At 49.7% G+C, this 14745-nt stretch overlaps 1 protein-coding gene across 3 annotated transcripts in view; it reads left to right on the top strand.

The window, feature by feature from the left end:
• RFX8 (regulatory factor X8) overlaps positions 1–14719 on the top strand; it is a 52280-nt gene extending 37561 nt beyond the window's left edge. For all 3 annotated transcript variants that reach the window (XM_061431692.1, XM_061431693.1, XM_061431694.1), the window contains 4 exons: positions 152–246; positions 5143–5257; positions 9213–9529; positions 14357–14719. In XM_061431692.1, coding sequence (XP_061287676.1) covers positions 152–246; positions 5143–5257; positions 9213–9529; positions 14357–14551 — 722 coding nt within the window. In that variant the 3' untranslated portion in view covers positions 14552–14719. The remainder of the gene's footprint in view (positions 1–151; positions 247–5142; positions 5258–9212; positions 9530–14356) is intronic.
• The last annotated feature ends 26 nt before the right edge of the window (positions 14720–14745 follow it).

Genomic DNA, 14745 nt, shown 5'->3' with positions numbered 1-14745 from the left:
GCCTTTGTGTTCACAATGAGTGTGAGGCCCCAGGGGATGCCTTTGAACTGCTGTGAGGATGTGGTCCCCTAGGTTACCTGGTATACAAATACCTACTGGGGAATTCTGCCGCCTGGCTCACCATCTTTTGGTTTGTTTTGTCTGTTGATAGGTTTGAGCAGTTTAATTTCTTTGCTGGGGACATCAACAGATCTCAGTGTATTCATGAATTGTCTGTCTTCGAATCTCCAAGAATTTGTCTTCCAGGTACAAAAACATATATTTTTTTTTTAAAGAAAAGAGGCAAGTGTTGGTCATTCTAGCTACATTATAGCACTGAGTGCTCAGGACCTGGTGCAGAGGGAAAGGGTTTTCTCTGGGGCTCTGGACAAAAGTGTGTCATGGTGGGGATGGTACTTCAGGATGGGGAAGTGGTATCTCGGAGGCTTGTACATCATACAAGTGTGTGTGTTTGCTTGCAAGTGCCACATGTGTGCATGGGTGAGCATGTGTGTGGGTGGGTGTAGGCAGGTAAGTGTGAGCACGTTTGCCCTTGTGAGTGTGTGAACACCAAGCAGGAGTGTTTAGGAGGGAGATAGGTTTGTCCATTGAGGGATATTGACTTAAAAATAAAGTTACAATATAAAAGTTGAGAGTTATGTTTAATTCAGCGGAAGTTTTTAGGACTTGAAGCCTGGGAGACAGCGTCTCAAATGACCCTGAGAGAACGGCTGCAAGGAGGCAGAGGGAAGAGTCAGGTTATATAGAAATTTGCAACAAAGAAAAGGCAGGTAGTCTGAACATCAAAAGCATTTTGTGAATTAAAACCAGATATCCCAAGTTAAGCAATCTAGTGCTTTTCTGTGTGTGGAAGATGCAGGAGTCTGGGCTCTCTGAAGTCGTTCCTTTCATATGCATCTCAGCCATCTGGGGCCAAAATCCTGTGTTTTTCACACCCAGAGATCCTCAGGGCTCACCGTAGGGAATGGCTGCAGCCTGTGGGTGCCAGACTGCAGCTATTCTTTTCCTCCCTTGGTGCCCCGAGGGCTCAGGAATTCGCATTTGGAGGGCTGGGATCACTGATGACTGTGACGTCCTTGTTTACTGATGTGCCAGGAGATACTCCATTTCTCAGGGAGAACGGTGCTCATATGGGGGTTTTACATACAGTCCCAGGAAAGTGTCAGGCTTGGGTTCATGAAAGCCAGGATGAATTGGTTTTGGATGTGGGTGGGTTTGGTCCTCCTGACAGACACGTCACTTGGGTTCAGTACACCCTTTGGCTTGATTGTCATCATCACCAGTATCAGAAAGTCGCATTACTGAATCAGGTTCAGCCGCTCACTGCTCAAAAATCAATACTGGAGTGAAGCACATGTTGGTAGACAAGAAAATTGGTTTTGATCAGAATGCTTGCAATCTGGATTGAGATGATGAAACTTGGTGTCCCCAAAACCACCTCTAGAGATTCTGCTTGGCCCTGAACATCTTTAAAGGGAAACGGGGAAGTGATCTCAGTTAATCACTGAGAAGAGGAGGGAAGGGTCCTCGCCATCCTCCACTGCATGCAGGCTTGTGTCCAGGCTTGTCCACTCCTGGCAGTCTCTCTCTCTCTCTTTTTATTTTTTTTGTCATGTCTGCATGTGTGCTTCAATTGTGTCCGACTTTTTGCAACCCCATAGACTGTAGGCTGGAGAAGGCAATGGCAACCCACTCCAGTACTCTTGCCTGGAAAATCCCATGGACGGAGGAGCCTGGTAGGCTTCAGTCCATGGGGTCGCTGAGTCGGACACGACTGAGCAACTTCACTTTCACGCATTAGAGAATGAAATGGCACCCCACTCCAGTGTTCTTGCCTGGAGAATCCCAGGCACGGGGGAGCCTGGTGGGCTGCCGTCTATGGGGTCACACAGAGTCGGACACGACTGACGTGACTTAGCAGCAGCAGTAGCAGACTGTAGGCTGCCAGCCTCCCCTGTCCGTGTGATTCTCCAGGCAAGAATACTGGAGTTGGTTACCATTTCCTTCTCTTTAGATGCTGTCTTGTTCACACAGTTTGTTCAGGAGATTACTAAAGGGGAAGCTGGGAAAGAGATCTGGTCATCTGTTGATTCTTACTCTTCATTTCTACTTCTTTAATCTGCGGGAAGAAGCAATAGGTCAGGCAAAGCATTGCATGATCAAAAGGCCTGAAAGGTGTACTTGAGCAGGAAATGCGCAGGGCAGAGCCGGGGAGGTGGTGGGGGGTGGTGCCTGGTTTGAGGTTAATGACAGGATGGAAGGGGCCTCCTCCAAAGAGCACCTCCTGCCAAAGGCTGCTTCCAGTCACCCTGTCGGAGCTGATGATGCTATTGGGGGAACCCCAGCACCAGGCCCCAGTGGACCCCAAACGCCTTCTGCCCTTGAAGACACCACCCTTTGAAAGCTAAGGCATCTGGGAATGGGCTTGGCTGGGAGGTGAAGGGCAGGTAAGAGTAAATTAAGCTGAGAAAGGGAGGCAGCATTCCTGAGCGAGGTCAGCAGGAGTGGAGTGGGCATAGGGAAAGCGGGGGACCAGTCTAGGGAAGAGGGGAGACATCTCTGCACCAGAGAGCCCTGGAGGGCCTGGAACCAGAATGTGACTCGAGTTTCCTCCAGCAGTCTCCAACAACAGGTCTTCCCAATTCCTCCCTCCCCCAGAAAGCCCAGGGAGGAGCTTGACAGCTGGGTTCTAAGCCTTGGCAGGTGTCTATTCTCATTCTTTGCTTCTTAGAAATAATCTTTTCAGATTCTGTGTGTTTTTTTTTTTTATCATTTTATTTATCTGTTTATTTTTGGCTGGGTCTTCTTGCTCCGTGGGCTTCTCTCTAGCTGCAGTGAGGGGCTGACTCTTGAGTTGCGGTGGCTTCTCCTGTAGCAGAGCACTGGCTCTGGGGTGCACAGGCTTCGACACTTGCAGCACGTGGGCTCAGTAGTTATGGCTCCCAGATTCTAGAACTCTGGCTCAGTAGTTGTGGCACATGGGCTTAGCTGCTCCACAGCACGTGGGTCTTCCCGGATCAGGGATCGAACCAGCGTCTAGGTTGGCAGGTGGTTCTTTACCACTGAGCCATCAGGGAAGCCCTGCCGCGTGGCTTTGGTTTCTCCTCCTTGGTCCTTGGCAAAGTTCGCTTGTGCCAGAGGTCACGTGCGCAGTTGCATAGCTGTGGAGGCTCCGATTTGTTCAACAGGGTGAAGCTCTCTGTCCTCTGGTCCTTGGTTCGGGCACTCACGCAGCCTAGCTGTACCCCAGCTGAGCCCACTGAGACCACGGGTACCAGTCCTGCCCCGCAGCAGCACAGGCCCAGCCTCGTCCGAGCCCATGTGACATGGTGTGTCCACCCTCACCCCCACAGCCCTCATGAATGAGACATCTCAGGAAAGCGGTGGTTTTGTGTCTGCCTGCATTTGATGGGGTTGTTTTTCTAAAACAGCTTGTCTGATTAAAAAAAAAAAAAAGACTACTGTCAATAAAATACTCAGGCTGTTAAAATGTGAAGCCTCCGGCATGTCCAAGATGACTAATCATCTCAAGTTGTTAGCATCTGGAACACAGGGAGACGCTCAGCTGTATTGTGTTTCATTTGGTTCCCCCAGTTCTCGTGCAGTTTGGGCCCAAGAGGAATTTCTAAACGTGGGAACCCAAGGCGTCATGCTACTGGCAGGAGGGGGAAAGCTCAGGGATTGGGCTGAGATCACCCACTGCGCCTTCTCTGGGTGGTTTAGGCACATCTTTGTGTGCGCTGAGCCCCAGCAGGGGTCCTCCCAAGAGCCCCCCTATCCAGGAGGTCCAGAGGCATGCGGAGAGGACGCCCCTGCTAAGGCAAGTCTGTTACCAAACCCAGGTTCGTGTTCAGGATGCACTGAGAAGCCGAACAGACTAGAAGGTCAGAGGTTGGAGCAGAGAAAGGTTTATTGCAGGGCCATACAAGGAGAACAAGGGGCTTATGCTCAAAACTCCCCAGAGGCTTTCAGCAAAGCATTTTCAAGGGCCAGGTGGGGGAGGGTCTCGGGGTGTGTGATTAGCTTTGCACAGTTCTCTGATTGGTTGATGTTGAGATAACAGGGCAGTTAACGTTACTGATCCTTAGACACTGGAAGGCCTGCGGGCTGTGTGCTCCTGATCATTAAGTAGTTTCTTCCACTTGTTGGTGATGTTTAGCATTGGAAAAACTCAGGAAAAATACAGAAGATGCTATCATCTGGGTACTTCAGCGAGGAGCCCCAGCAGAGGATATGGGGGTGGGGGGTGCCTGTCCCAGGGAGGCCCCCCCATAGGGTCTTGCTTGGTTACAGGTCCACACCCACCCAGAGCCCCGAGTGGTCCTTTGGGGGTTCTCGGTGGGGGCTGAAGCTAAGCAGAGATGGAAAGGCACCTCTTTATTCCTGGCCAGTCACCACTCTCTTCCTTGGAGACTGTGGTTGAGACTGTGGTTGAGGCTGTGGGTGGTCCCCACGCAGGGGAGGTTCAGGGGGTTCACCCCAGCCTGTGCGGGGGAGCTCCTGCGGCTCTGTCAGTTTGTAATTCACCAGAAGTGCAACCCAAGGCTGCTTACTGTCGGTCTGGCTGGGGAGTTCCTTGGTCTGCACATACAGCATCCCCCAGCACCCAGTTTAGTGCCACTCAGGCCATCGGATGACCACACAGGTGGACCTTCCGGGCCTCGATAATTCACCCAGTGCAGCAGCCAGCTTGGTGCTTTCCAAAATCGGCCCCCTTCCTCCCATCACTGTGGGATTCTGGGCCCCTTTATCACAGCATCAGACTTGCCAAGTATAAATTAGCCCCCGATGTCCCCGATGGCAACTGCCAAGGGGGCCTCAGTGGGACTGCCCTGCAGGGGTCACTCTGAAGGGGTCCTCACAAGTGACCTCTTTTTAAAAAATTGTGGGGATTAAAAAAAGAAGTAGGCCCCTCTCCCACCTCCTGCCTTCTCTCCCCGTACTTCAGGTCTTGCCAGGAATCACCCCCGACAAGGGATGGCGAGAGACCAGGCCTGGGCCTCCCACCCTGCCCTTCCCGCCTCCTCTCCCACTTTGGCCACATCAGTGTCTGCACCCACCGTGGGCGACTTTGACAACATGCTCGCCTCAATTTTTATCATAAACCCCAGCATTTTTTTTTTTCTTTCTAAAATGTAACAGCCAAGCAGAAGCAAAGAGGAATTTCTCCAATTGGCCGCCAGCTTCCAGCTGAGGTGGAATTTCCTCCTCACGGCAGTGAGCAAAGCCATGACCCTCTGTCATAGAGACAGCTTCGGTAAGTCTGAGAACGCAGTGCTGTGCAGTCTACCTGCCACAGGTGTGGTTACAGCTAAGTGCTTCCCATATGGCTGTGTGAAACCCACTCACCATCTTCTCACCTTTCTATGTAAAATACAACGCGGACACAGAGAATCACACAAAACCATGCTAATCTTTTTATAACAACACCACGATGATTCATCAAATGGCTGGACCCTGCCTCACTCTCCTGTCCATGAAAATAATCAGTAAACAATCAAAAATAAGAACAAAGTTTTACTTGAGCCAGACTAAGGACCAGCCCTCGCAGGTAGCCCTGCTGGTAAACAATGCTCCTGTCAATGCAGGAGTTGTGGGTTCAATCCCTAGGTCAGGAAGATCCCCGGGGGGAGGACGTGGCAACCCACTCCAGTATTCTTGCCTGGAGAATCCCATGGACAGAGGAGCCTGGCGGGCTACAGTCCATGGGGTCGCAGAGAGTCAGACATGAGTGAAGCAACTTAACACACACGCACTAGGTCTGGCCCACAAGCCCGCTCTCCAGATGACCCTGAGAAGCTGCTCTGGATGCTCTGGAGAGCAGCACAGTTTCATATCTTGTCAGAACAAAGAATATTAAGCAAGACATTTCCTCAGTGTTTAAAAAAAGAGAGAGAGGCCTTGGCACCTGGAAGCGGAGTCTTATCATTGAAGGAGGACCAGCGTTGGTGTCCCCAGAAGGGAGGCATTTAATCTTTGTTTTCAACATGGACGTTCTTTACTTCTTGTCAATATGTCCTTTTCTCTAACAGTCAAAGCAGAAGACCTGTGTAGGGTTGATAGGCCACAAACTTGATACTATTTTCGTTAGCATCAGAGTCAAGTTCCCTCATGTATAAAGCCAGATGCCTCCTCTAGAGTTCAATATGTGGAAGTTTCTTTTATCATTCCCCTGCTGTCATTGTCAGATATGCAGGAAATCTCCTCTGACTTTTGAATTATCTGCTTTGGGACATTCTGAGAAAAGAACCAGGCACCCTCTTATACTCCCAACTGAGATGGAGGGAAAAAATGGGTTCTTTGGGGCACCTGGATTTAACTTCCAGGAATAAAAATTGATAAAGTTCCCCCTGTGGGCTTCCCTGGTGACTCAGACCGTAAGGAATTCACCTGCCCGTGCAGCAGACCTGGATTCAATCCCTGGATCGGGAAGATCCCCTGGAGAAGGGAATGGCTACCCACTCCAGTATTCTTGCCTGGAGAATCCCATAGACAGAGGAGCCTGGTGTTACAAAGAGTTGGATACGACTGAATGACTGACACCACTGTGTACAGATGGAAAAATAAAGCAGAGTCTGTCTTGCAAACTTTCTTGTCAAATGGATGGTCTTCCTGTTCTGGGGAGGTCTCACCTGTCACAGCTGTGGTGCTGACGCACAGGACAGGAGAGTCATGGGGAGGGACAGTCATCCCTGAGGCCCGCAGCCCCCTGGAGGGGATCACTCATTTCAGCAGATATCTGTGCATCCTGTAAAGTCCCAGGCTCCTTCCTGGACACTGGACACACAGCCATGGACAAACAGACAGAGCCTCTACCACACGAGCTCGCACACCAGTCAGGGTGAGGAACCCCTGCCCCAGGGCTGCCAGAGGCCCTTGCATCGGGTACGGGGATCAGGAAGAGCGGACAAAGAGCAGACAAGCCCCAGTCTAGACCATTCTGCAAACTCTGGGTCTCTTTGGAGGGTTTCGGCTGTAAGCAGCCACACAGGTGACACCCATTCATCATGAGGCTCTGCCCATGAAGGTCAGGTCGACGGGCTTAATGTTGGTGCTCTTCCAGGGCAGAGTTCAGGTACAACCACAAAAGGAAAACCAGCCCTTTCAGCAGTTTGTACTGCCGACTGAAAAAAATGCACAAGCTGAAAGTTAAGAGTAATGTTTTATTTAATGGACAAAACTGAGGACGTAAGCCTAGGACACAGCATCTCAGGTAGCTCTGAGGGACTGAAGAGGTGAGGGGCGGAGCCAGGATGTACATGAGTTTTTTGCAACAAAGACCAAGTAGTGGGAACATCAAAAGATTGCTTTTAATTAAAGAAAACCTGACATCTCAAGTTAAGGAGTGTGTGTGTGTGTATTAGTCCCTCAGTCATGCCCGACTCTTTGAGACCCCGTGGACTGTAGCCCGCCAGGCTCCTCTGTCCATGGGATTTTCCAGGCAAGAATACAGGAGTGGGTTGCCATGCCCTCTTCCAGGGAATCTTCCAGACCTAGGAATGGAAGCTGGGTCTCCTGCATTGCAGGCAGATTCTTTACCATCTGAGCCACCAGGGAAGCCCTAAGGAATTTAGTGCTCTTCTGTCTGTGGGAGGATGCAAGAGTCTGGGCTCACTGAAATCATTCCTTTGATATGCTTCTCGGCTCTCCAGGGCCAGTATCCTGTGTTTTCTCACCCTGAGTCTCCTCGGGGGGTGCTGCTGGGGCGGCTGCAGCAGCTGATTACTAGACGCGGGGTGGACACCCTGCCTCCATCCCGAGTCTCCCCAGGGCTCACTGTCGGGGCTGTAATGTGATGGCTTGGAAGCTGCAGCATCCTTTGATAACTCATAGAGCGGGTGCCCTCCACCTTCTTGGACCTTCATATGAAATCAGAGTACTCACACCACCCATTCTTTCTCTGCACACGGACCGCGGTTTCACAAAGTCAAACAAGTGAAGAGTTGTTTTGGGGTCAGACTTATTCCAGACCATGTCATGTCACAGAACCAGGCTCTCTCACCCAAGACCTAGCAGAAAAGAGTGGACCTTGTGCAGAGCTTTGAATTGCACAGAAAGGGTCCACACGCGCTTCTGGGGTTGGTGCCATCGTTCATGGTCTGAGTTATTTTACAAGTCTTGTAAATTGTATCAAACAGGTAATATGATTCTCCTGCCCAGAAATGCAAACTATCATGTGTCAGGTGGGTACAGCTGAGGACAGCTGTGTGGCATCTCTTTGTAAATTAATGTCAGTGGCATGCTTTACTGTCTGTGTATGCTTAGTCCTTTGAATTCTCTCTTTTTTAAATTTATTTTTTATTGGAGTATAATTGCTTTACTATTATACTGGTGGTTTCTGCTGTACAACAACATGAATCAGCTGTATGTATACATATATCCCCTTCTCTTGGGCCTCCCTCCCACTGCCCCATCCCTCCCCTGTAAGTCATCACAGAGCACCGAGCTGAGCTCCCAGTGCTATAATCAGTTGCAGCAGCTTGCTATTTCTCTCATGAATTGAGTCCCATAAAAATCTTTGAAATGCGTCCATTCTACATCTGTGTGAGAATCACGGTTTATCTTCATTAAAAAATTACCTTTTGATATGTGGCAGAAACCAACACAATTCTGTAAAGCAATTATCCCTCAATTAAAAAATAAGTAAATTTAAAATAAAAAAAAGATTTTTAAAGATTAATTTAAAAAATTGTCTTTTAAGAACTGTTCTAGGCTAGATCTCCTCCCACCCCGTTTCTCAACTGAACGTTAATTATCCTTTTGTTTTCTGGAGCCAGAGGCCTTGGGATTCAGACCACTCAGCTGGCCCTTGCCCACCAGCTCCCTAAGGACAGCCCCTGTGCCCCTCACCCGTTTCCCCCCAGGAGTTGCAGCCAGGTAGTGGGTGGTCGAGGGGCACTCTCTCCACCTCTGGGAAGGGCACCCGTTTCTCTGCAAGGTGGCCCTCCTCCCATGTCACAGCAGCTGTGTTGATGTTCCCTGTCATGACTCAGCTCACTGAGCACCTTGTGCTAAAGCCACCTTCTGGGGTCCTCTGGGTGTGGGATGCTGCGAGGGTGATGGACGCTGCAGGGACTCAGGCTTTGCCAGGAGGAGTGAGGCTCTAGTGCACAGGAGCTGAGAGCCCTGGAAAAGCTGTTGGTTCCACGGGGATCCGTTTACCTGTCCATCTGTCTGTGTGCTGATTCACTGGGGGTTGTTATTTCATGTAGGCTCCTGGCACCTGTTTCACTTGCTGCTTGCGGAATATGTGATTCACATACTTCAGTCGTGCATTGAGGAGGAAGAGGAGGAAGACAACGTGGGAAGTCTCAAGGAGATACTGCCAGATGACCAGTCTCCTGTCCAGCCAGACCATGAGCCCCACCACCCTCCAGACTGCCCCCCAGCTCAGGAGCATGAAAGCCTGAGTGCAGATCCCCCCCGGGTGATGCTCAGATGCAAGGGCCAGAGCCCCGGTGCCACGGCGGGGAGCAGTGTGGTGGTCAGGGTACCTGGCTTCCTCGTAGACACCGTCACGGGCAACAAGGTATGTACACCGTGGCCCAGCCTTCCATCCACCGGTGTTCTCAGGAAGTGAGAACCCAGAGGGCTAGGAGACCCACGTGCTGGGCGTAGTCGCTCAGTTGTGTCTGACTCTTTGCAATCCCATGGACTGTAGCCCATCAGGCTCCCCTGTCCATGGGATTCTTCAGGCAAGAATCCTGGAGTGGGTTGTCATTCCCTACTCCAGGGGATCTTCCCAACCCAGGGATTGAACCCAGGTCTCCCACATTGCACGCAGATTCTTTACCATCTGAGCCACCAGGGAAGCCCTAAGAAACCTATAGAGGGGGTTATACATTGTCCAAACAAGGACACAGGATTCTAGATTCATCTCTGCTATAAGCGATTTTGCCAGTGTGTCTGTTGACCACTGCTTAGCTCCAAAACATGCTTGGTCTGATGAGAGCTGTGCAATATGGGGACTGCTCTCCCCTGGCCCTCCCAGAGCCTGCCTGGCATGAACAGACTCACTGAGCAGCAGATCACTACAGCTAAGAGGAGTGACATACACTGAAAAAGCCTCTGGCAGCGTTTAAAGAAAGGAAACACTGCACAGTCTGAGTACAAAGGATTTTTGAAAGGGTAGAATTGGGGTCCATCTTGAAAGATACAAAAATAAGGATTGCAGGAATTCTCTGGTAGTCCAGTGGGTAGGACTCTGCGCTTTCAGTCCCAGGGCCTGAGGTTTGATCCCTGGTTGGGAAATTAGGATTCTGAAAGCCTTGCAGCATGGCCAAAAAATTAAAATAATGAAAAGTAAGGCAATTTCTCTGGTGGTCCAGTGGCTAAGACTCCATACTCCCAGTGCAGGACGCTGGGGTTCGATCCCTAGTCAGGGAACTAGATCCCGCATGCTGCAGCTAAGACCTGGGGCAGCCAAGTAAATAAAAAATAAATACATATTAAAAAAATAATGAAAGTAAGAATGGCTACTTATTGAATATACTGTGCACACTTGATATATATTGTCTCAAAGCCATACAACCCTGCACAGTATCTGTTCTTATCATTTTCATGCCATGGATGAGGAGACAGAGGCTCAGAAAAGCTAAGCGGAGGCCCAGAGTCACACAGCAAGTAAACTGCAGAACAGAGGCTGACACCCTGGCCTGCTTGATCTCATCATTCTTCTCCTACAGTGCTAGATGGGAGGAGGATGGTCCAGGCCCCCAGAAGACTAGGACATAGGATACAGAGATCTGAGATGGGGTCTTGAGTGCCAGGGAGGGGAGGCAGATTGAGCAGGAAGTTCAGCTAGATGCGAGGCAGGGGAGTGGGCTGGTTGGGGGAAAAAACCCTGACAACACCTGTCAGTAGTAATTTCTAAAACTCCTGCACACATGTTTGGAAGCTTGGCCTCTTTACCTGGCGTTCTTTTCACATCCACAAGTTCCCCTTCTGAGTAGATGAGGAGTCTACTTAGGAGACCACTGAAGGCAGGAGTGTGACCTCAACCTGGATGAAACATGGTCAAAGCCATGTGGCTGAGTCATAGCTGGAACTGTCTGTGCCCTGCGTGCATGCTAAGTCGATTCGGTCGTGTCCAGCTCTTTGTGACCCCATAGACTGTAGCCCGCCAGGCTCCTCTGTCCGTGGGATTCTGCAGGCAAGAATACTGGAGTCCATTGCCATTTCCTTCTCCAGGGGATCTTCCTGACCCAGGGATCGAACTCGTGTCTCCTGCATTGGCAGGTGCGTTCTTTACTGCTCACGCCATCTGGGATGCCCGTCCATGCCCCGCAGCCCTTCCCCATTCCAAGCACACAGAACCTCGGCGGACTGTTACTGAGCTGGACTGGACGAGACACCCACTGGCCTGGACAAATGAAACAGGAGCCAAAGAGCCAGTTCTCACAGTCACCAGCCCTCTGTCTCCATCAGGCGTTCATTTGCTGACCTCGAGACAGTAAATTCAACACCCGGTGCTTCCATGCTAGAGACTCTAATGTGAATCTGTAAATAAGAAACTCATCTCCCCTGGGAGTGTGTATATGAAGCCAACAAGACAGAGGAGATCGGGAAACGGGAAAAGACTGGCCCCCAATCAGGACTGGTGAGGGGGGAGGGGTGCTGGGCCACTGAGAGAAGGAGCAGATGGAGGCGGTTCAGGCTGCACTCACTGAGCTGGTGATTCAGGGCCGTGGGCAGAGAGAAGGCCCAGCTCAGTCTGGAGAAGGGACAGGTTGGCCAGACTGTGCCCTAGAGAACCCTCTCCTGGCTCCTGACCCTCTGGAGAACACATCCTGTCCTGGGTGACAGGACCCGTCCGGGGGGCTTACCCTAGTCACTTGGGAGCCCCAACAGGATGCGTGTCTGAGCTGGATGTTCAAGTCTGATGATTTGGGAAAATATCTGTAGCCTACTGTGAGCAGTTCTGGTACATAACTTTTTGGGTTCAAATCCCACGTCTTCCACTTAAGCGGGTTTCCTAGGTGGCTCAGTGGTAAACTGAGCCCTGCCAGTGTCCCCCTGCCAGTGCAGGAGACATGGGTTTGATCCCTGGGTGGGGAAGATGCCCTGGAGAAGGAGATGGCAACCCACTCCAGTATCCTTGTCTGGGAAATCCCATGGACAGAGGAGCTGAGAACGTTGGGCAAGTTGCTTTATTTGTCTGCTCAGCTTCCTCTTCTACAAAATGGAAATAAAGACGTCTAATTCCATAGGCTATAATGAGGTATAAATACGTTAATTATTTGTAAAATTCCTAGAAGCATAAAAAGTACCCATAATCCTAGTCATTGTTATTATTTCTCCAACAAAACCTCCTAATCTGAACACCTTTACAGAACATTCTCTACCCAATCCACTAGTCACTCTGAAGTTTATTGCAGTGGGTGTATTCCACCTATATTTAATTGGTGGCAACAGTAGAGAGGACATTAAATAATTGAACAACATAATAAAGCAATACAAGCAGATAAATGTCAGATAACCCAAGGTAATATGCATTAGAGATTAATTAAGCCTGCTTGTGCTCGCGCGAGCCTGCCAATTTAGCTATAATGACTTAGACACTCCAACACTGAAAAGTTAGGCTCGCCTAATTTCCATTGCCCTCACTAGTCAGCCTGTGCACTTGTCCTCAACAAAAAAGCACACGCTCGGGGTCCCATCTGCTTTCATCTGCCACGAGCTAACACCTGTTCAGCTGCACCCCTGGGGCTGACCCCCCTGGACAGTTCAGCTCAGTCCCTGCATCTACAGCAGCAACTCAAGTCAGCAATCCCCACCGCCACTTCCATCTGTCGCTCTTGTCCATTCTCCCGATGCTCAAAATAGTAAGATGCCAAGGCATGTCTTAAGAATAAAGGGAAAATTATACTGATATTAAATAAAGGCCATTCTCCTTAACCTGGCAACCAGTTCCAGTATTCTTGCCTGGGAAACCCATGGACAGAGGAGTCTGGTGGGCTCCAGTCCGTGGAGTTGCAAAGTCAGACACAGCTGAGCATGCACACGTGCACACACACACACACACACACAGTTTTCAGTTTAGGTCATATACTCAAGCAGGAAAGCAAGGCAAAAATATTTAAAAATAAGTGACTTCAGCCAAAAGGTAAAGATGAAGACAGATGGTATTTGTTTTTTTGTTTGTTTGTTTTTTTGTTTTGAGAGAAGAAAAACATCTTTTCCTTGGTTGGTGATGGTTATCATTGAATTTATGGAGAATGGGTGAGATATGTACTTTCATTAACCTTGCGTTCAAAGTCACCTTTTGCACATCTTTGTCAAAATATGCTAGCTTATGGGGATGGAGGGGGCACTGTTGAAGAAATCAGACCAAGAAAATACATCTCTGTCAGTTTGAAAGTAATCATATCCGAGGATTTGCCCATCTTTCGAATACCCTTGGAGCTGAGGGTGGCGTATTATCCTTGTTTCTCTGATAGGAAGGTTTGCTCAGGCAACTTGATGACTATCTGAGAGCCAACATCAGAGTCTGTGAATGTCTCATGTCAATTACTACCCTATAGAGCGTTAATGTACGGAGAAGGCAATGGCACCCCACTCCAGTACTCTTGCCTGGAATATCCCATGGATGGAGGAGCCTCGTAGGCTGCAGTCCATGGGGTCACACAGAGTCGGACACGACTGAAGCAGCTTAGCAGCAGAGTATTAATGTAACCCATGAGAGTCTTCACAGACTTCCTCCTTTATATACTGGTCTATTTGACCAGTGGTGGAGGGAGGGTCTTCGTGGGAACTTGAGTCAACTCTGTCGGCTCATAGGGTCAGTATCCATCTGGAAAGCAGCCAAGGTGACGAGCATTACAGCTGCGAGGTGACCCGTGGGCACTTCACAGGCTCCCTCCTGACTTTCACAACTGATCCAGGCTCTCTGCGTCTGTTTTAAGTTTTAATTTTTTGGCCGAGCTTCATGGCATGAAGGATCCTAGTTCCCCTACCAGGGATCACACCCACACCTCCTGCATTGGACACACAGGATCTTCACCCCTGGACTGCCAGGGAAGCCCTCCCTCTTTAAGGGCAGTGTCGTCCCTCTCTGGCCTCACAAACACCTGCAGTGCCCCCGTCCTTTTCCTCAAGGGAGCCACTCAGTCCCACTCTTGCGCCAACCCCCAACACCCTCTCTTGTGCCATCCTGGGTTTGAGATTCCTTCCACAAAGTCTTCAGCAGCCCCTGAGTGCTCCCCTGGGAAGTCGGGGTCCCCTGCACTAGGTCCAGGGTGAGATGAGCATGTGCTAGCAGAATTCAAATGGTGGGTCCTGAAACAGAAAAGCGTAACTTTCTCGTTTCATCTTTTCTTCTAAACACCGCCTCCCTGCCCCACCCACCCCACAACAGCTCATCCAGGTATTGTTGGAGGATAAAGCCACAGAAAGCACCATCAAACTCACCCTTCCTCTGGGACAAGAGACCCTCATAACCCTGACAGATGGACAGAAATTTGTGATCCACATATCGGATGTATCCCAAAGCTCTGAGGATGTTTATCTTACGGAAAGTAATGCTGACACGGGAGATTATTTATTGGACTAGGACCTGAGAAAGCATACATTTTTTTCATTAAGGATAGAGTAAATGGTAACACTTTCGTATTGGTGAGAAAGAAGATTCTGTGTAAATGATAGAGGTAGCAATGTTTCTGTTTATATGTATTTCAAGGTATTGGTTTTGATGAATCATATAAATTGATTTGGAGAATAATTTTTGCCTCTGTTGCCTTTATTCAG

This window comes from Bos javanicus, chromosome 11, assembly GCF_032452875.1.
Source record: "Bos javanicus breed banteng chromosome 11, ARS-OSU_banteng_1.0, whole genome shotgun sequence".
NCBI lineage: Eukaryota > Metazoa > Chordata > Mammalia > Artiodactyla > Bovidae > Bos > Bos javanicus.
The sequence above is the reverse complement of the archived record's forward strand: the minus strand, read 5'-3'. Positions and strand labels throughout refer to the sequence as shown.